Below are 22,795 nucleotides of genomic sequence, written 5' to 3'. Positions count from 1 at the left end.
TCAATTTAGTAGGCTTATATTCTAACAATTAGCATTTCCCACACTATCTGTCTAGCTACTTCCTGGTTATGCATGGAATTGTAGGACTTCTTTTCCCTGTCTAATCATGCACAGGATTGTAACCTCAGTCTTCCAGCAGCGGTGCATTCAAGATCACAGTCTAAAAGTTCAGACTAGCTCCAAAGTGCAAAGAGGGCGAATCAATTAACAACAAGCCATGCTTAGTCACAAGTAGAAACAGTTTCTCAACGAGATCAGTATATCTCGAAAAGCTGGCGTGGACTCCAAAAGTATGGAGAGGAATGGATTAAGCTGAACGTCGGACATGGCGTGCTTTGCGAAAGAGGCAGCGCACCGTTCCTAGAACTCCAAGCCGGCTTTCGCGGAGGTCCGCTCGAGCGTTGCGTCCTCGCACAGGCGGCGCCGGGCGGTGCAGAGTGCGCTGGCTGCTGGAAAGGAGAGCCGCGTCATTTGAGCGAGCTGCTGGTCTCTCGCCCGCCTGAGCACCGAGGGGATGAACCCCGCCGGCCTGATCTCCGCGCTCCTGTGCTGCTCGGTAGCGACGGTCCTCCTCCTGAAATGGAGGCGCAGGAGAAGGCTTCTGAGGACGATCGAGGCGGCGAAGCGGCGGCGGGAGCGTGCGCTCGAGCAGATGGGCGACCTTGTCGGCAAGTTCAAGGAGCAGGTAGGTGGAGAGCGCGGAGGCTTTTCCTCCCACGGCGTCGCGCAGCAGCAAGAAGTGCATCTCAAGATGAAGAAACTCGCATCACCAGTTCAGTAGGAACTAACTGACTTGCGTTGCTTGAGGCTAACGCGGCAGAACCACCAGCTCCCGTGGATTCGGCGTGTACGAACCTGTACGAGTTTCCAGTTTTGCTCAGCTCTCTTTCCCCCTTCACAGTGGTGTCGTGAAGGGAGAAGCTATACCTGCCGACGGTCTTTCTTCTTGTACAGTTCCCCCTGACGGTCCTAAGCATGCAGATGAAATAAACAGCAGTAAAATTATGTGTTTGTTTCTCCCTAGAATCCAGGTCATCAGCCATCACCGATTTTGTCCTTGGCTCTCCCTGAACTCTGTGGGAAACTCAGGGATGGCTCATTGTCACCTGAAAGTGTCTTCTACACTTACATGGACAAGGTGAGTTGTGGCTTCTGAACCAGCAAAGCTGAAGTGAAATGGATGTGGAAAAGGGCTATGAGGTTTGGAAGGTATTGTTGTCTGCTAACTATGAGTATATTCCCTGGTACTGTAGGAGCTTTAGGGTTAGAATCAGAACAGTCATATCTTTGGAGCAGCAACACTGGCACACAGATAACACACATCTGCATATCTGTTGCTTAATGCCTAGTCAAAAATAAGTCCCACTGAGTTCAGTGAGAATTACTTCCAGGTAAGTCTGTACAGGGTCACAGACTAAGCCTTCTGTCTGAACTCTGGTCTGCTTCTCAAGGGCAACTCTTAGAACACCTGCTTCAATGTATTGGTTTGAAGAATATGCTTCTTTAATTAGAGTTTTATTATTAAATGAGTGAGCTCAAGATTGCTGCCTCTTTCAGGAAGAACAAGATGCATCATTTTCAGTTCCTTTTTGTTGCCTGTGGGAATAGTGGGAATTCAGGCTGTGCTTAGCGCTATAGCTCCATAGAGGGAAAACAAACTAAGCTGAAAGAGATAATTTCTTTTAGTCCCCTGTGCTGGCCTCTTGAGTAATGTATGCGCCCACAGGAAACTTCTAGCTGCGGATGTTCAGGATCACACAAACCTCAAGCATTCTGATGTCTGGCAATTAGATATCAGCACAATTTCAGCTATAGGTGGAGTATATGGGACTCTGTCAAGTCCTATATATGGAGCTAGTGGGAGTTGAGTTAGGTGGCAATTCCTGATTCATTCAACCCTCTCAGGATTAAACAGCACTATTTCTGGTTTTTATCAACAATTGACTGGGCTGTTTTGTGATCTGTGAACCCAGAAATCTTGGGGGGGGGGGGTTCTTTTGGATTAAACCAGCCTTCCTCAACCTTATGCCTTCCAAGCATATTTGGACTGTAACACTCAGAATTCTCAGTCAATTGGATTCCTACTGGATCCAAATGCCTCTGAAGGCCACCAAGTCGGGGAAGCCTGGATTAAACAAATCAGGATTAACCCAGCAATGCAGGATTAGCAGCAGAAATGATGGGTGTGTGGCACATGCATTCCACTTGTTTCCATCATTCTTGCTTTAAACAACCAATTGAATTAGAGCTGTGAAATGTGAACTAGCTGTAAGTATCACTAAGTCTGTATCCGAGTCAAAACTGCCTGGACTGGAGAATGTCTTACTTTCTTCTCATAAGAGAGGAGAAGGAAAAAGGCTTTAAATAAAAGAAGGCAAAACAAGAAACTGAGGGCAGGAGAGTCACAAAATACTATGGTCTTCTGTGGTTTTGATGCTTGTCTCTTTTGGGGACACATTAATTTTTTCTATTGCAAAGGCAGTTTTCAAGTACAGCCTTACTTGGTAAGTGGAGATACATCTCTGGACTGAACTGCCTTGTTCTGCTTTTCTCAGACCCTGAAAGTGACCAGAGATATCAACTGTGTGACCGATTATTTGGAAGACAGTGAATCTCAGCTTCGGCAAGTGAAAAAACCTGAGAAAAAGGGTTTGCTCTATGGGGTTCCAGTAAGCATAAAGGACTCCATTAACTACAAGGTACAACCAGTGCTTTTTAATAGATTTTTTTATAATAACAGTAAAATTTGTAAAGAAGAGAGAAAAAGAAAGAAAAATAAAAAATAAGAATGCACATAAAAGTTACACAGAAGAGTCCTTGAACAAATGTTATTTAGGATATCAAATATTTAAGAAAAATCACTGTAAGTCAATAATTACTGTCCTTTCTACACAATCACTTTTTTGCACTTAATTCAATTTTGTTGTAGATTCTTCTAACATCATACAATGTTTAAATCTATTTTAACCTATATTTTATCTTTGCTATTATCCCCATTAAAAGAGCTTATATGTTATACAATTTCCACTTACCATTTTCTTTGGATGATTGTCTTTCTACATAGTTAGTCTTACCATTGCTATATGATCAGATGACTTCTTATTCCAGTCTTCAATAATTAAATTTCTTCTGCTTTCCATTGTAAAGCAATTAAACTTAGTCACAGTTATCATGTACATACATAGCTCTATTCATCTTAAATCATTTTTTATAACAACAGATCAATACATGAAAGGACACAACGTGATGTTCTGGTGTGATGTTCTGGGTTAAACCATTTTTTTTTTCTAACACTGGTGATCTCAGTCTTAGCAAACAGTTTCACAAACCCATGCATACAGGGGGCTGGTTGCCAGCTTTCATTTTATAACTCCTCCTAAAGTAATTGCACAGGAGCTGCCTTCAAGGTAATAATACCTTAGTGTAAAGGAGGAAGAAGAGGCACATAGGAGAAAGGGGGAAATGGTTTAAAATTAAAAAGACAGGGAGGCACTTTTTAGATGGAAAGGACCCCCCTTCGCCAATGCAAATTGTACCATCTAGGTGTCATCAGAACCCATAACAACAGACCCACCTGTTAATGAAGTCCCCACATGGGTGAAGAGTTATTTTTTCTTCTCATCCCCCCCCCCCCCCGCTTGTTTTCAGCCTGCAAATGCTTGAAAATACCTGCAGTAAGCTCAGCCCCTGGCAGCAGTCAAGCAGTGCTGCTGAGGACAAATCACCATTTTCCCCTTGGGTACAACCAGTGTTGACCATGAATACGGGTGCTGGCCATTCATGTGACAAAATAGTGATTGGATATAAAGCTTTCTTCATGGTTTGCACACTTATTGTTTATGGGGTAAGGCATGTCTGTCTTATGTCTTGAGCTAATTTTGGCATGGCTTGGTCTAATTTAAAATATTGTCCAGTACTTAACATAGCTATAAAGATTTAGTAGCTGAAATAATCCTGTTTCTTAAAATATGGGAAATAAACCACATGCTGTTCAGAAATGTTTCTACTTTGGGTAAATTAGAACTTGAGTAAAATAAAAACTAATATTTAATATTGCAACAATCAATAAAAGAGTTAGATTAGCATGGCACAGTGACATCATCTACTTCTGGAACAAGAATGAATGCTGGATATTGAGCCTGGATTCTATTCTATTCTATTCTATTCTATTCTATTCTATTCTATTCTATTCTTTTGCATCTGGATTCTATTCTATTCATGTCTGGTCTCCCCAGAGTATGGTCCCAGAGTAATTTACATGACCTTTATTTTTTTTTTTTAAAGTATGGTAGCTTCCATAGTTTGGTGCAATAATCAATCTTGTGAATGCTTTCATGTATGTCAAGATCAGACCTTTTGACTTTCTGAAGCACTGGCCTCAGCTATGATTTACTGCTTCTTGATTTACTCCATCTTAGAATACTCTTCAGCAGATAGTGCTTTCTGAGATCTCATGATTGGTCAGATCATTCAGATGATCAGTTGTCCTATCAGAATCCTTTGAGAAATGTCTACTCAGCAGTGACTTCATTTGAGATTCACCTATTTGCAGGTCATCTCATGGCCAGACCAGATACTGTTGATGCACATTTCAACTTAACTTGATAGATGAAATTGTCCATTTTCTAGCATTTTCCAAGCCAAGACATTTGCCTTTTTTTTTTTTTTTTTTTTTTTTTTTTTTTTGTGAGCAGGAGTGATATGCGTTACATGTGATGAACGCCATGGCATGATTTCTAATGTTTCTGTGGGGAGAATCTTCTATTCTTTTATTTCCCCCAGGGCCATGACTCCACTCTGGGCCTGCTGAAGCGTCTCAACCAGCCAGCCGCAGCAGACGCTGTTGTAGTCCAGGTCCTGAAACACCAAGGAGCAGTTCCATTTGTAAAAACCAACATTCCACAGTCTTTGCTGAGGTAAATAGTGGCATTTTCTGATATTTTCTATGGATGAAATTTTACCAAACCCTCATCAATTTGTTAGCCATTTTCAGACATTGCGAGCTCAGCCAGAATTAGGCTTTCTGTTGCTGAATGTAAACCTTTTATATGGGTTCATTGAGTGATGTATGAAAGTACTTGTTTTGAGATGAATAGAAAATGTACAGTATGGTCCAGGACAATGCTTCAGCTGTTGCTAGGCATGGTGAACACAAAATATGTAAATTGAACTCCACAATCTGGTCCTCCACTGAAGCCCTTTAGGGCTTCAAAAGTGAATCTATAATGTGTCCATTAAAAATTGGACATTGTGATGCTTACAGTATGGTGCTTATAATGATTAAATACCTTATATTTATAATGATTATGTATTTCATCTTTGTACTGCCCCATAGCCAAAGATCTCTGAACCGTTTACAATTGCTGCTCCTTTTGTTTATTGATACTTTCAGTGTTGTATTGTGACTGTTCTATATGTGTCAGCCATCATGTGAGTCCATGTGATTAAGCGGCACAGTATAAATATCTTAAACTGGGGCGTTGCATCTGTTCACATGCAGCTGGGCAAAGGACTGCAGAAATAACATGGCATAGTGTGAACTCGCTCATGGCCAAGTGATCCCTGTCTCGCAGGGAATGGCAGCAAAGGATTTGGGCCCAGCCCTGTTGACTGCATTGTCTCTCTCTTCCTCTCTCTCTTCAGCTATGACTGCAACAATGTAGTCTTTGGCCAGACAGTGAATCCTTTGGACCACACCAAAACTCCAGGTGGTTCTTCAGGAGGAGAAGGTGCTCTAATTAAAAGTGGAGGATCCATTCTGGGGATTGGCACGGATGTAGGAGGCAGCATTCGTATTCCAGCTGCTTTTTGTGGGATTTGTGGAATCAAACCCACAGGTGACAGAATTAGGTAAAATGCAATGCCAGGTCCTTTAAAATAGTGCTTAACATATCATACACAGTTTAAAATATTGATTAAAAGCTTTCTCAGGGGCCGACATAGGGTCCCAAGAGATCCAGGTTCATCGTAATTATGTAGGCAGGTCACTTTCAGAATGTAATGGCAAGTAATAAATCCAAGCAGTAAAAACAAATTAGTCATCCTGGTCCACCTTATTCTGGGCCACTGAACCTTAATTACTGTCTGCATCTGAGAGGCAGTAGTCCTATGCCCACTTATGCCCCCATTGAGCTCAGCGGGATATACTACAGAGGTGATGTGGATAGAACTGTTCAGTTAGTCCCGCCTTTTCTCTGCGTGCCTTTTCTTTCTTGGTTGCAAGCTTCTTACATTCATTTAAACCTGGTGATCCCATGAATCCCAGCCAGCATGGCCAGTAGTCAGGGATGCTGGGATTTCTGCTCAAGCACCTCTGGGGAGTACCAAGCTGAGGAAGGCTGATTTAAGCAGTAGGGTAACCTTTCCTTTCAGGGGATCCTCAAAGGCACTTGGAAAAGCATGCCTACTAGGGCCTGCAAATAGGTTCTTATTTCAAACACGAGCAAGGCATTGAGGTTGAGAACTGGGATCCTGGATAGCTTTGCTAACACTTCTCTTCTTTTGGGGATCTTTTCATAGTAAAAAAGGAGTTGTACCATGCATCCGTGGGCAGAAAGCAGGTAGGTGATTTTTAACTTGTCTGGATGAAGAAGGTTGCCAAGATGGTGAATAATGTGGAGTTTCACCCCTGGGATCCCTCTGCATCGTTTAAAGAGTGTGCAATGAGTTCTAATGGCATAATATTTGTATTGTTTTCTGATCATGTTGGTGTTGTGTTAAAACGTTGCGTTAAAATGGAGATTGAAACGGTTTTAAAAATCAAAGCAATTTTGTGTTATTAGTTGATGTAGGAATTCTAACAAAGAAATCCTGGAAAGTTCTCTGTAAGCTCATGACTACATGTGGTCCATTTATTCTTGAAATGAAATGTCAGCTTCCCCCATTTTCCATTTTGCAGCAGTGCTTAATTGTTTTCAGATTCCTCATTTAATTAAAAGTTTTAGTTGTGATTATTTTGAATCAGTAGTTTGAACTGGGAAGACAGTGCAAAGAAGTTAAGGCAGGAAAATCAGTCATTGTGGTTGGATGTGTGTGCGCATGTGTGTAAGAAAGAGATACATGACTTGCTTCTTCTTGAACGTAGTGTGACTTGTATTCTGTGGTAAATGGAGCATTTTGTTCCCATCTGTGTTTCCCAAGCTGGATAGATCATCTCAAGACTACAATTCTCTTCTTCCTTGGTTCAGTTGCTGCAGGCATAGGACCCATGGCAAGGGATGTTGAAAGCCTAGCTCTTTGCCTAAGGGCCCTCTTGTGTGATGAAATGTTTCGGCTGGATCCAACAGTGCCCCCTCTTCCTTTCAATGAGCAGGTGAGAGCTTTGAAGGAATCAGCACCCCCTTTCTCTGACACCGAGAAACATGGTAAAAGAGGGGAGCTCTTAACAAAAGCTCTCCGTTTTCCTCGCAGTGGCTGAACACATTCCTGTATACAAAAACCTAGAGTACAGATGAGTACCCTTCAGCTCTGCCCCAAGTTGCAATTAGTTGCTGCAGGTGGGGATAAAAACATAGAAGTGGAGGCCTAATTTGCCACTTCCAGATATTTTGCTTTCAAAGACACAGTTATTGAAAACATCCGTGTGAATAGCACATATATCTCCCATTGTGTTTGTGTATTTACCTGTTAAAAGGATCTTCTGCCGTGAGGGATCTCTCTGATTATGCTGGTTTGTTTGTTTATCTCATGCCCCTTTAGCCAGAAAGGCTCTCTGGATGCATATGGAATAGTTTCTGATCCAATTCTAACTGCAGATTTTGGCATATAAAGCCTTAAATGCCCTGATAGCAGGGCACTTGAAGGACTACTTTTTCCTGCATGAAGCTGCCTAGGTGTTAAGATCAGTCTCTAAGACTCTGCTTTGGGTCCCACTATCTTCTGAAGTGAGTCTGGTGGTGTCTGGAGAGAGGGCTTTTCTGTCTGTTACAATTCTTTCCCCAGGGAAATTGTTGGAAACAATTGCTTTTCTTTTCAGATAGGGTTGAAAAGTTTTACCTAGGGTTCTTGGGATGCCAGCCTTAGGGCTGAGGAGCTTTACGAAGCTGATGTAAGCCCTGCAATGTCGGTGTATCTGGAATTTCACTGGCAATATGGCATTTGCACTACTCAGCCATTCCAGCAGAAAAGCTTGATAGCCAAAGAAGTGGGCACTTACATGGTTGATCTAGTGCAGCTGCCTCTATTTTGGTGCCCTCCTGCCCAGGCTGATATGGTCAGTAGTCACAGCTGATGGGAGTTTCGATCTAAGACATCTGGCAGGACACCATGTTGGGGAAGACTGATCTAGTAATTTGGCCTTTAAAAGAATCTGGCATGATGGTTGCATGCACTGATCATTGCTTTTGGAAGTTGTTCACTTCCCTTTGCTTATTTTCCAGGTGTACTCTGATTTCCGTCCACTCCGGATTGGATACTATGAAGCCAGTTCTTACATTTTAGTAAGCCCTTCCATGAAAAGAGCTGTAAGGGAAACCAAGCAGCTTCTAGAAAAAGCTGGTCACACAGTAGGTATCCGCCATCACATTCTACCACCAGCACATGGATTCCATTGTTATCCTGCAAGTGGAAAGATGGGATAGCTCTCTTCACCTTGCATCAACAGAAAGCTAGCATTAGGTGCTCTTGAAGTGGTTTTGTTACCCTAGACAAAAGTGCTCAGGCAAGGAAGCATCTGAAAGGCCTTGGTTCTGGATGGATTTTTCCTCCCAAGATCAGTATAAAAATGGTTTTTAGTTCTCTGAAAATAAAGCTAATTTAAGGTTTAATCCTTTTTGAAGCTATGCATCAATAATGTCTGCATAATGATGCTTGGCTTATTAACTTTTGCTATATACATAAGTTGGCCTACTAACCCCCCCTTTTTTTTTTCAAGAAAGAAAGCTTTCCCTCAGTGAATTTTCTGTTTGCTGGAACATTTAGCTAAGCATCTTAGCTTTAAAAGATCAAGATGACCTGTGCTGTGCAGTACAGATGAAAATTGTCCTGCTTCCTGCTGTTAAGGGGGAAATGCCCATGTTAATGTGGTTCCAAGAGGCATTCAGCATCACACATAGCTTGATCCAATTTCCAGGCACTGCATTTCCACCAGGTAAATGCAATGATTACATAGGACTGCTGCTACTCTGCCACCTTGTGGTAGATGCTCTGAAAAATATCCATAGGCTTACCGCAGCTTCTGCCATTGTGGTAACTACAATGATTTTCAGTATGATTTTACTTCTGGTCTTCAAAAGCTTTCATTCAGTGGAGAAATGTGTGGACGTTTGGACATTTTCCAGTAGTCTGAAGGAAATGCTACTGTATCTGGAGATGCTTTCTAATATTATTTGCATATATCTTATCTTTCTGCTAAGGACAGCTGTTGTGTCCCTTTCATTCTGGTGTTGGTAGCTTTAGGCAAGATAGAGCTAAAAAAAGCTTCTCTTTTTTTCAGAGAAGTCCTCTTTGCTCCATGTTGGAACATGGACAGATAGCCAGGAAAGGATTCATATGCAGGCAAAAATATTCTGGTGGCAATCCAGTACTTCAGCCTGTATAAATACTACATTTAAGAGGGAGTGGATGTCTTACATTCTTGTTCCTGCTGCCAGAGGATGTGTGGGGAAATTTGGACTCTTCCAATTCTGTGTCTCCAAAATGCTACAGCCTGCACAGTGCTAGTATGGCTTAGATCCAGAATGTCACAAGCTGCCACAGCTCTCCACACACCCCATCTTTCCATGCAAAATGCTTTGGATGAATAATGAGTAGCCTCTTGCAAGGTGTATTTTATCTTCAACTTGCTTTATACTGGTACTAATTCTCATCTCATTTTCTTGGTTTCCTTTTTAGCTTGTCCCCTTTGAGCCCATTAACTTAGAATATTTTACTAGTCATATTTCTGTGAGTGGGTTTTTTGGTGATGGAGGTGCCACCTTTTTAGAACTCCTGTAAGTATTCTGTTATCTAAACTCTAGCATTTGTATGTGAAAGAAAGAGATGAGTATAGCGTGTAACAATCAAGCATGTCTTAAACATACCTTTACTGTTTGTTTTCCATCACTGTCAGTGGGGAAAGAGTCATCTGCGAGTTTCTGATACTGAATGACCATGGCCAGACGGCATAAACTCGCAAGCTCTCAAGATAGCAAAGCAACAATGCCCTGGCAGTATCTGAGGGGCCATAGAAAACTGCAGCTCTCCTCTGAGGCCGGGGACAGAGCCACAGCCTCAGAGATGGAGACCTGACACAAGGATCCCTGCTAGCCCAGATGCCATGGAATGTTTCTCAGCAGCTCCTTCTTCCAAGGCTGGTATCCCCATGGGAGGAGGAAATGGGCATGTTTGGGGCAGGCAAATAGGTGGCTAGGACAGAGGCCATTGATCCACTGTATCTCTGGATCATGTCCTTTTTGGAGATTTCCCAGAAGCAGCTGGCAGGTCACCACTGCAAATGGGATGGTTGTGCAGAAGGCTTTTGGTCTGATTCAGCTGGATTCTTTTCGTATGGCTTAGACTGCAGCTTTTCCAAATGCTGTCCAGTCTTTGCTTCCTTGCAGTATCTTTCTGCTAAGGGCAGCTGTTGTGTCCCTTTCATTCTGGTGCTGGTAGCTTTAGGCGAAGCTTTTTCAGAGGAGTCCTAACCACTACATTTTCCATGAGAAGCAAAGTTGGATGGTTGTAGGAAACAGACATTTCTGAATGAGAGGAGTGATGGCAGAAGCCTAGCGATGGAGGACTAAAGACTGGGAGAATTCACAGTGAAGATGACATAATGTGTTCATGGGCTTGCCTTTCAGGGAAGGGGAACCTGAAGGTGCCAATGGAAGGGATATTCTGTCCATTTTAAAAACACCTGTTTTACTACGAAGCCTCATCGCCTGGACCTTCAGTCTAATAGTAAGGCCTGTCTCTTGCTACCCTTCCTGGTTTTCTGTAGAAAGTAGCCAATGGTGATTCTGGCCAGAATTTCCTTCATATATTTTGAGAAGGAAATTCTTGTCATTCTCAAACCATGTGTGTTCTCTCACATGTGCATGTAAACACATTTCTGTATACGTAGACTGCACATAAAACATGGAAATACTAGGATCTTTGGCAGAAGCATGACAGGCACAAAGTAGATGGTGCACTGTGTTAGATGCAGTCATCAAATTTTTAGTTAAAGCTGGCAAGTGGAAACAATGCACCTTTATTTCACCTGTAATATTTAAAGGGGGAGAAGAATGGGTACTTTGGTATCATTAGCAGTAGCCCAGCAGGTCCCACCCCCTCTGAGGTCTCTAATAGTGATGATGGAGTAGAAACCACAGAGGTTGGGATTAGGATTTGTCAGATAGAAAGCAGGAAGAAAGTAAGGGCAGTGGCAAACTTGAGTTTCAATAGTACAAGGCTGACCATGTGAGGAGTAGATTCAGAGCAATATCAGGAGGCAGGAAAGGAGTTACAGTGGGTATGTCTACCAACTTCAGGGGAGTAGAAAAAAGGAAATGTTGTTTGCAATTACCTGGGAATTCGCAGAAAGTCCTGGCAATGCAAATTAATCACCATGATGGGAGACCTGTGGAAGGCTAAACTGTTTTCAACTTCTGAATCCCATATGTATAATGGGATTCAGAATATATGTAGTGCAGAATGTATAATAGAACCTTTGAAAAATATTTTTGATTGGGGAAAGAAAGAGTTTCCCTTGAAATTTTGCACATTCCTTTTCTAATCATACTTTTAAAAAAGAGTTTGTTTTCCACAATTCTGTGGCAGCAACTTCAGGTTTATACTTCTGTTCAAAACCTGGCAGCAAGTCATCAACCCATGGTACAAGCTTAAAGTAGGGTATGAGGCTGGGAACATGTGATTTTGTATATACAGATTCTGGTAATCTTTTGTGCTTTTCCCTGCCACTTTTAAAGAAAGATACTAGGCCTTATGGTTCCAGGAATGCACTTGAAAACATGTAAGCTCTCTTGCAACATGTTCCACTGTACATACAACAAGTACTTAATCCCTTTTGCCTTAAATGTCTTCTATTCACATTCCCCTATCTGTACAGTCCCATTCTCTCTCTCTGTACCTTTCTGTACCTTGCTAAAAGAACTTTCGAGTTGTATTAACAAAAACAAAATAAGTCAAATTCAAAAGACAAGACACACACTGAATAGATCTGTACTGAATCTCCTGAGGTTTACAAAACACCAAATATAATGCAGAAATTATGAGTCATTTTAAAACAGGAGACAGGAGTATTTTTGTGGTTGGGGACATGAATAATTGTATTTATGTATGAATAGCACTGACCTTGAATTGCTCTTAATTACTCTGACTGCTGCACATGAATGTACAGCAGATGCAGTGGGACAACTGAACCTGATTGACTATGAAGGGGTTTTCTGCTTCCTGGATTGTGTGTGTTGGGGGACAAAATCCTGATTGACCTTTTCTGGCTAGGCACAGTTCCTTTTCTCAAGCCTTAAAAACATTTGGAGTATTCAAAACAATAATTCATAACCAGAGTTGGAAAACAATTGTATGAATTTCTCTTGTCTTTTCAGAGTCCCCGTCTGTCAAATATATTGAGAAGCATGAAAGAGAAGTAAGGATCAATGGTGGGAGCGGGAGGGCTTCGTCCCTTAGGGTTGCTGATTCAGGGGCTGGTGATGTACTTTCCAGTCTCAGAGATGCAGGGAAGGTCTTGTTCCCTGGTCTTGCTATCTGCCCCAACCCCTGCCTGCTGCAGCAGGCAGGACTCCTAACATGTCACCAAGCCGGTGCACCCTTGCCGAGCTCAGAAGAAGCTGAGGGATTTGCGTTCCATTCCAACGAGGAGGGGAAGAAGTGGCTGAAGGCTGAAGGTGGGAATAACACTGCAGCAGGCCCCTCTGAAACCGTGGCAATGTGAAGCCAGAATGTTTTATTTTGGTTTTATCTTGTGTTGTGATCTGCCCAGAGGTGCTGTGGCACAATTGGGTGGCATATAAATGTTTTAATTAAACACATAACAAATTAGAGATCCCAGGGCTGGATGTCGAAGGAGGAACGGGGAGTAGTGCAAGATAAGATGACCTTCCAAGCCCTTTGCTGGAAAAGATACTGCTCAAGGGAAGGATTCAGGGCTACCCTGAATCAGAGGGCTCTAGCTGCTTTTTAGTAGTTGGTCTCAGCTGTCTAATCTGCTTTATAGGATGCTTGACTCTTGTAGCAGTTGCTTGTAAAGCAGCCTGCAGCAAGACTGGCTCACGTGTCTTGCTTTACATAAAGAAGCTAACTGGTTAGAATTATATGTCAGTGTCCTGGTTCAGACAACATGGCAGCCTGCACAGCTTGCGGAGTCCCTCAGGCTGGGTCATTTTGAAACTCTGAGAACCCACGGGCTGTTCTAGCATTGGTGTCACCCAGGGTGGGCCGTTGGATTGTCTGAACTCAGATGGCATGACCCACCATGGGTAAGCCCCAACAGCAAGCAAGCTACGTGGCAAGTGCAGGAGAAAACCCCTTGCTGCTTTTGCCAGGTGGCCGCCATAGGAGTGCTGCTGACAGCCACCTCCCTACGTGCCCAGCTAGCACTTGGGGCGGGTGTCAGAGCCTTTCCCCGCTCCGCCCCTGCCAGCCAAAAGGGGCAGGGCAGGGGGAGCTCAAATCAGCCTAGGAGAGGCCTCCTAAGTTGCCAGCAAAACTCTTGGCAGCCCCACTCCAGTCTATTCCTACCTGAGAAAAGATCCTTTGCTTTCAGTAGGTGGCTCCCTTCTAGAGCCAGCCATGGCAAGCAAGGGGGTTCAGAGATTTCCATCCTTGCCCTGCAGGAGGCACCTCTGCACATCAGCCCAGCCAAGGCTGGGAGGCCCGTCTCCCCACCTGGTTTTCATTGTCTGGCTTGTGGAACATGAGCTGGCCAGGCGAAGGTGCAAGAATCTTTTGCTAGGAAGGGGCTGCTTTGCACAATATTATTCAGTATTTTTCCATTGCATTACATTGCATTTCCATCCCGCAGTTTTTCCTCTTGTGGCAGCTTACACCACAACATTCTTACCCTCATAACTACATCCCTGTGAGGTAGGTTAGGCTGAGCCTGAGTGATTGGCCCACTGTGAGCTTCATGGCTCAGTGGGGACCGCAACCCAGATCTACCAGTCTACAGTCCAGGACTCTAACCACAAGAGCACCCCATTCCCAGCAAGAGCCCTTTCCTTCCGCTTTCTTCCCTGGGGAGAACAACCGTTGCCATTTCTCCGAACCCCCTGGGGGCTCAGGAGCGTATGAAAGTGCCCCTCACCCCATCTTTGGAGGAAATGGAGCTTGACAGTTCAGCGTCATTTCCCTTGTCAGGCACGGAAGGCAAGGCTGTGTGGCATGGCGTTCCAGCCACCGGGGGAGGGGGGCAGTGTCCAGAGGGTCTGCCCCCGTGCATCATGCACCCCACTTGCACATTGTCCCAGCCAAGCCCTGTTTGCACAGTGGCAACAGGTCAGAAAAGAAGACTAATTTTAAACAACGTGGGCAGGCATGGGCAGTGCCTCTGTGGTGCCTTGGAGCACTCCAGAGGGGCAGCTTGTACCTGTACCTTAAGGGGGCAGTAAAAGCTGGCTCTGCAGCAGACCAGTGCTATCTTGGGGAAGGGAGAGAATTTAAGAGACAGATGTGGGTGGCCCAAGTCAGCTCAGGTTCACAGCAATCAGAAAGAGGAGCTGTGATTCTTTCCTCAGTGTCGCCTGAGGTACTGTCTGGAGGAATACTGGGGGCGTGGGGCAGGGAGCTAAGGATCCCTGGTGTGCCTGATCATGTTTCAACATAGGCATTTGTTCACAAATTCATTGTGATTTGGGTGAAACAATGCTTGGAAGCAGTAGTTAATGTGAAAGCCGCATCTGATACACTTCTCTGGACTTACGTCTATGCGAAGCATTTTCTATACATGTGTTTAATTGTTCTCTGCAATGATGAGGGCTGGAAACTTGCTTTAAAGAAAGCTCCATATTCTTAGAGTTTTGAAGATGCCTTCAGATACTGTACTAAAAGCAAACAAATGTAAGCTGCTGGCCATGTATGTTTTGAACCTTGTTACTTTTGGAATTTGAAAAAAAACTTTTTTCTAAATACCCCTAATTAATGGTATTCGAAGGGCAGAACTAAGATTCAATAAGGGAAAGCTCAATTCTCAATTCCATTTTTATTTTGTCAGGCAGATGTGAATGGCACATGCAAGGAAGAACTTGAGTGAAGGGGGTGGGGGGTGGGGGTGGGGAATGCTTAACCTTACTTGCTTGGCTGTTTTTGATTATTTCCTTGCCAAAACTTTAACATGGAAATGAACCCCAGGCAAAGTGGGGAAACAACCTGATTGGTGATGGGTTCAGGATTGGATTTATGTGTAAGGGAAGAGTTGAGTACTCATCCCTTCCACTCACTGATTCTTCCCCACAGATGCTGCCTCTGTCCTCATATCCATCACCTCCACAATGCTTGCTTTCCAGGATACCAACCAATTCTGTAATAAGAGTAGCAGTCCAGCACAGCCCTAAAGCGCCAGGTTGCTGAAGGCTGGTGTGGAATATGCAAATCCATGCACCACTCATCCCTCCCACCTTTTTCTCTTTGAAATTTTAGGTCTGTGAAAGAGCTTTGGAAACTTCATGCAGACATTACGGTAAAACATCTGTCTGCCCCCTCTCCCTCCCTCCCTCCCTCCCTCCCTCCCTCATATCACTAAATTAGCCAGTTGACAGTGTGAGATTTCTTCAGTTAAAGAATTAGTTGGTGAAAGGGACAAGGAGGAGATGTCTGAGGCTCGATCAACCCCCTGCTTCTCCTTGAACTTTCTGCATGGCACAGGAGTGCCTCTAATGCAAAAGACCTCCCCATGCATTAATTGGCCCACCTGAACACACCACCAAAGCAAAGCTCTGAAGAGATATTGGTCACCGGAAAACTCTTACACTGTAATGTAAAGTAAAGAGCAAGCAGAAGTAGCATAGCATCTCAAGAAACCAACTTCTTGAGACACACACACAAAGAGCTCAACTATACATTATATTATTGTATAGTAGTGAGCCGAAGCTTTCCTAATGTTTTATTCTCATGTAAGTGCACATGGCCCTGATTTGAATCAAGACCATGACACCCCAAGGAGGGAAGAGTGAAACCTCCCCCATTTCTTCCTCAAACTTACATCATGGAGTGGGGGGGGGTTAGAAAAGGGAGGGGGAAATTTCCATTAACAATGACTGCACAAATTGAATTCCTTATTCTGTGTAGCTTGTGCACTGTTAAATGAAATGAAGGGCATAAAAGAAAACTGACATAAGAATAGAGAGCATCTATTTTATTCAAAGTTTCTGCTGAATTGGAGGGGGTGCCATTTTGCATTGGTTTAATTTACTGACCAGATAGACTTGTGGCTCCATCTCATTTCCAAATGAAGGACACATTTGCTGTTCAATTATCTCTCTGCTTGCCAGCAGTTCCATTCAGTTTCTCTTCCTGAAATCTGCCTCTCCTTTCCTTTTCTTTACTCCATAGGAATATTTCCAGGAATTCATTGATGAATGGAGAAGATTAGACCTAGATGTATTACTTTGTCCTGTACTAGGTCCAGCTTTTAATATTGGATATCCTGAGAAATATTCAGGTACTTGAACATTACATTGAAAATCAAGTTGCTTCATGTCACTGATGTCCATTAAAGTGCTTCCACATACCCTGCAGATTGTCCTGTGTCCTGACACTCTGAGTCAAAACATGGCCCAGCTGTGGTGTTCTCTGGAACATTATTATTAGCACAATGCTCCGGCCGGTGGGTGTGTTATTCTTGCATAACGGAGCTGCTGAGTGCCTCTTACAGTATAAATGAAAGCATGCAGTTGCAGAGCGATGGCTTCCCTCATGAGTGCTCGAAAATAGTTTAAGTGCCGGATTGCTGTTAGTACCGTGCGCTGGTATAATGTATAATATGGGCACTCCTGAATTAATTCCATTCCATGTCAGACGCAGGCCAGCCACACTGGGTTTTGCTCAGTAGATGCTCCATTTAGCTGATTTGTGTGTATCAGGATTTGTATCCTGCATTTCTGATTCTGACACATATCTCAGGGAGGCTGACAGCAGTTACAACCAATTGCAAAATATGATAGCATTCCATAAAAATAACTACATAGCAAAGGGATCCTGTCTACTCAGGAAAAGAAAAACCTGCCAGCATATTAATATATGCAGTGAAATATGGCAAGAAAGCGGGGCAAACGAGCCTGATGGAAATGACTGCTCTATAATTTGGGTGCAAACACTGAGAAGGCCTTTTCCCTTGTTCCCATCACCTGGGCCTCCACAGATCTTGGTCCCAGCCTTAAAATCTCTTAGACCCAAGCTGTTCAGGGTTGTAAAGGTCATTACTAAGATTTTGAATTATGCTTGGGAACAGTGCAAGTGTTGGCAAATGCCAGAATGTGAGCATTCTAACTGAAGCATCTGATGCCTTCGAAGTCAGCCCCACAAAGAGCACATCGCAGCAACAAATCTAGATTTGTCTAAGAGGTATGTCATGGTGTCCAGGAACCAGATGGATGTAGGTTCCTGACCTTCTGAGGAAGCAGATGCAGTTGCTGAACCTGTGGAATTTGCGCAAAAGTACTCCTGGCTCCTGCTGCTACTGAAGCATCCAAGTGCAATACCGAGTTCAGGAGCAATCATATTAAGGGGAGTACTACTACTTGATTCAAAGCAGGTTCAACTCCTGTTCTGAATCTTACCTGGATTAAATCTCAGTTTGTTGGCTTTCATCTAGCCTATCATGGCTTCCAGGTTCCAGTGCAAGCTGTCAACTAATGTTAGAAGAAAGGAGAAAAAAAACTGAATGTTGCCATTATATTGTGAAAATGCCCCCCTCCAGCTGTTCTATGTGTTTGTTGAATAGTGTGGGAGGCAGAAATGATCCCTCTGGAATGCCATGAACCAGCAGCTTTAGACTGCGTTGTCAACAGAAGGAATTCTGCTGGAAGAGGGGAGGAAAATATTTCCAGCTTAGCATTGACAACATAGCATGTCTATAACCCTTCTGTGAGAACAAATGTACTTGTGAGCTGGAGTGGCTGAGCAGACAGGTTTGCTTTAAATGCTGCCGAACATTTCTTCTAGATAGTGGTCATAACACCAAACTACAAAGGCAAATGTGTCATTGTGTCTTTCAGATGGCCACTGGCATGGGGACTTCCGTGTCTGATGTGCCCCTCATTTAGTTGTTCCAGGGATGTCAGTTTTCTCATTGAAAAACCAGAAGATTTGTATGGATAGCTTGCAGGATTAGGGATATTTATTTATTTATTCTATTTCTACCCCATCTTTTTTCCTTCCAAGGAACTCCAGGCTGCTTCCATATTTCGTCTCTTCTTCCTCTCAGTCTTATCCTCGTGACAACAGCCCTGTGAAGTCACAGGCTGAGAGTCTGTGACTGGCCCAAAGTCACCCAGTTGGCTCCATGGCCGAGCGGGGACTGCAATCCAGACCTCCTGAGTCCCAGTCCCATGTCCTTAACCACTATATCACACTGGCTCTAACTACCCCAAGCATTATTTAAGTCATTAGTTGTTGCATCAGTTGCCGAAAAGCACGAACCAGCCAATTTAGCTGAAGCCTTTGTCTTCTTTTCTTTACAGTGGGATCTGCTTACACTCTCTTGTATAATTACTTGGATTGCCCTGCGGGAGTGGTACCCGTCACCACTGTGACAAGGGAGGATGAGGAGGAGCTGAAGAGTCTCAGAGGGCACTACAATGACATGTGGGACAAAGTCTTTGAGAAGGTATGGCTTGACAGGAGCTGCTCTGGGGTGGTTGCCAAGAACCTTTGGCACGTATTCCTTTCCGTATTCCATCTTTCCGCACGTAATGCCTTTCCGTATTCCATCTTGGCAGGTGGTAAAAGAGGCCGTGGGACTCCCTGTCGCTGTCCAGTGTGTGGCTTTGCCATGGCAGGATGAGCTGTGCCTCCGCTTCATGAAGGAAGTGGAGAAGCTGACCATGCAGAAAACAAGCCTACCCTGAATATGACCCTGAAGAAGCAGGATGATGGGAGAAAGCTGCCTCCGCATGTCCGGGTCATAATCATCACTGACCCCTGCTCTGACTAAGTAAAGAAAGTGCTTTTGTGTCTGCTCGTGGCTTGTCTTTGTTGCATTTCTTAGCCACCTTTCAAGCATGCAGGCTTCCTAAGGTGGCTTACAATGCAAAACATGCAGTTCAATGTCAGTCCATGAAGGCCATAAATCCATAAACAAGTATAAGTGAACCAGTTAGAACAAGCTACATCCAAAACTCAAACGTGGCATATATAATTAAAAAGTTCAATTGAAATGTAAAGAAAAGCATCTTTTTAAGCCCGCTTGAAAACAGCAGATGCAGTTGTATATCTCTTGAAAGGGAATTACAGAGGGCTGGAGCCACCACTAAGAAAGTTCTGTCTGCATCTATCACTGGGATGGCCTTATTTCTACCACCCAACCTTACAGGTCTGAATGGTAGGGCAGCTGGTAGGGTAGGAATTAATGACCTTCACATATCAGCAGGGTCACAAAGGTGTATGTCATTCTCCTTCTAACATGAACCCAAAGCATGTGAGGCCTTAAAAAGGAAAAAAATAGCACTTTGAATTGAGCCTTATCAAGGTTTTATAACTTGTGTTGACCATCATGGTGACCTAGATTATTTCAGCCCTGAATCTGTACTGGAAAAGATCCATATAAAGGTTGTATAATACAATAAACCTTGGTGAGTGCTTTCATCTGATGGATTCTTCCTCTGTGTAGTTTCATTATTGCAGGGTTAGAAGAAAGGAACTTCTCTCTGCATTTAGGTTTACCCAGGTAAGTAGGTTTAATAAAGCACACACACCAGCGATTTCAGGAGAGAGAGGAAACTGTCAGAGTGTTCCTGGAAAGCAATGAGTGTCTCTACCCCACGAAGAAAAGTATTTTGTTATAACATTCTTTGGTTATACAGCGGAAAATAGAAACCTATCCAGTTACTATGTATGTAAATTACAATACTCAACAGATGCACCCAGTAACATACACTTATCTGCCTGATGTAGATTGTAACAGATACAACTCCATCTTGCATCAGAATAAATTATAAGATAAAAGAAATGCAGACTGTCCTAGATTATCATAGATAGGCATGATTTCTGCATCCAAGTCTCAAGAATGTGTATTGCCTTTGCTGCATGTACATGTGATCTACTTTCCTACCTAGCTGACTACAAAAATACTCAAAGCCTAAATATTTCCTACTTCTACATCCCCCCTTTTGGGCTTTATTTCAGCACAACCAAGTCACAGTGTGCCTTCCTCTGTTGTCATCTTGCTGCTGCATTTTAAAACATCCTTTTATCCTGAAGTATGGTTACTTATTCAAGTCTAGTTCTTTGGCATTTCCTGCTTATGTACAGCATTGGCATAGCAATAGAAAGCACTGTGTTCAAGTGACTAAATGGAAGCTATAAAATAGCTACTCCTTATTCTTCTGGTTCCAGATAACGTAACCTGCCAAGTTGCTGGTCATGTTCTTTCTGGAAATCTGAATAAGAACAGCTATTTCCAGCTCAACTTGCCCCAGGAAATTCTTTTCTCCTTTGGCTGGAACAGATGAATCTGGAGGTGACTACTGGCCAAGCCCTGGTTCCTCTATTTCCACAGCTCACAAGTGGCATGCAGGAGATCAGGATGGATTGTCCTGGAGATCCACTGTTTCTGCAGAGGAAAGGTTGCCAGCACTTGTATCCTGCATATTTTCTGTGGGTTCAGAGGTCTTCCTTCAGCAATATGTGTGAATCCACATCTGGCAATCTACATTTCACAGCTGTGTGAGATGTTAGTAGTACTTGGGCCTTTCCATCTGTGTTCTAAAGATATTTTTCTTTGATGGACCTTGACATTATGCAGTCACCAAGCTGGATGTGATGACGATACTCCTCTGTTTCTTTGGGAAGGGGAACTTGTGAATAGAAAGGCTTAACATATTTGAAATGAACTCTGACTGATCAAGGAATAAAAGTGATGCAGAGGTGGTATTGCTATTCTTCTGATTGTCCTAGTATTGGCATACCTAGAACAATGGGAAGAGGATTCAGGAGTAATTCCTGATGCTTGTTCAGTATCTGTGTTAGGACTACTAGGGCACTGGTTAATCCATTGCTCCTCTTCTTTTGGCCTGCTATCCACTAATGGTTTTAAGATGTTCTTGGATATTTGGTAATAACCCTTGTACAGAAAAAACAGCTGCTATTTTCTCAGGGGCAATTTCTGTAGCTTTAGTCATCTCAGAAGGATGGGCAAGAGCTGCTAAAGACAGTTCATAAAGCGTCCAGGAAATTCTGTTTGCTTGCAGTTTTTAAACTATTTTCCAATCTGGTTTGCATGAAAATTTTTAAAGAACAGCTTCAGTAAGGTGGGTGTGGACAGCATCGGCCTGACCACGGCTAGGATCTATGTTCGGCAGTTTCTTGTTTTGGTGGGCAAAACTTGTTGGCATTAATTGGTTAAGATACATCTACACAGGTATGCCCACATGATGAGTGGGAATATTTAGGCTGCTTCTCAGAGCTGGAGAAACAGGGATAAATAATGGGAATGGTATTTATTGGGTAGGCTTGGTTCACCCAGGAGGCTGTGTCCAGATGTGAGAGGAGTAGTTGCAATATTGCATTGTGCTGGTTATCATGCAAACATATAAACTGGGTAAATCACACTGAGTCAGGGACAAGGGTGCATTAATAAGTAATTCAGAAGCTTGACAAGTGAGTTTAAGTTTGGAAATGAGTAACTGTTGGACTTAGTTAAGACAGGTCAAAGTCTGCCCATCCCTCTATCTCCTCAGCTAGTTTGGGCAGGCTCCAAAAGATCACTCCAAAAGATGTATGTTTGCAGAGTTTCATTTCTCTGCTAGTTATACAATTGCTGTTTTCCCTCCTTTTAAAAGATGGTTTGAACCTTACTTTACAATAGGGATGCCTTTATTATGGCCATAAATATTTATTATTTATATCTTGTTCTGTTCAGCTGTAAGCCTCTGACCCTGTTGCTAGTGGCAGTAGGCTGCATTCGGCATTGTTTGGAATGATCCAGTGGGAAGCCATTGCTGAGTGGGTGGAGTGTATTAAAACAACAACCCTTCAATTCACCTTTTTGCCCAGACAGAATTCAAAGCATCCAACAATGTTAATACCAAATAAAAGAAAATAGACAGAAGAAAAGGAAAACCCATTTGTGCCATGCCTGTGGTGTATCTCACCAAAAACCTGCAGCAAAAATGTGTATATGGATGGGTCTGTTTTTTGTTCAAGGGTCTTTGTCCTGTGGACACATGTGACATTTAGAAAAAGTGCCTGGGCACCATCACAAATGGATGCTATAAGGGGGAAGGGAATGAAAGCACCCCCTGTGTGTGTGCACGCATGCTTATGTGTACATGTGTACATAATTAAGCATCTTGTTTGTGTACTACTTCCTCTGGCTTCTCTCTGTCTCTCCTACCACGCTCCTTAGCTGTTTTGGGTTCTCTCCTTCCTTCCCAATCTTTCTCTCTTGCTTTCTCTCTCTCAGCATGGAAGGCTTTCTTCCCTCCCAATTTAAGCTAACAAACTGATCAGTCCATTGTCTTGAATAATGAAGGGAATAGTCTCTGCATACATTTCTTGGGGGCGGGGGGGGGCGGGGATAGAGATCTGCACCACCAAGGACACTGTTGCTCCAAGGGACCTTTGTGGGTGGTGGACTTTGCTCCTCCCCCCTAGCCATTTTTCCGTTGCACCACTGCAAGAAGGATCTGTGTGGGGGAAA

At 43.3% G+C, this 22,795-nt stretch overlaps 1 protein-coding gene across 1 annotated transcript; it reads left to right on the top strand.

Moving 5' to 3' along the window:
- The first annotated feature begins 417 nt into the window (after window positions 1-417).
- LOC123029005 (fatty-acid amide hydrolase 1-like) lies at window positions 418-19,745 on the top strand. Its single transcript, XM_044441445.1, has 15 exons — window positions 418-685; window positions 1,025-1,138; window positions 2,556-2,699; window positions 4,783-4,916; window positions 5,644-5,850; window positions 6,520-6,560; window positions 7,188-7,312; window positions 8,379-8,504; window positions 9,832-9,929; window positions 10,779-10,878; window positions 12,528-12,568; window positions 15,577-15,616; window positions 16,489-16,597; window positions 18,618-18,763; window positions 18,876-19,745. The coding sequence occupies exons 1-15, from the start codon at window positions 515-517 to the stop codon at window positions 19,002-19,004; spliced, it is 1,725 nt and encodes a 574-aa protein (XP_044297380.1). The 5' UTR covers window positions 418-514; the 3' UTR covers window positions 19,005-19,745.
- The last annotated feature ends 3,050 nt before the right edge of the window (window positions 19,746-22,795 follow it).

Source organism: Varanus komodoensis, unplaced genomic scaffold, assembly GCF_004798865.1.
Source record: "Varanus komodoensis strain SLA01 unplaced genomic scaffold, ASM479886v1 scaffold1, whole genome shotgun sequence".
Taxonomy (NCBI): Eukaryota; Metazoa; Chordata; class Lepidosauria; order Squamata; family Varanidae; genus Varanus; species Varanus komodoensis.
This window is presented reverse-complemented; position numbering and strand designations above follow the sequence as displayed.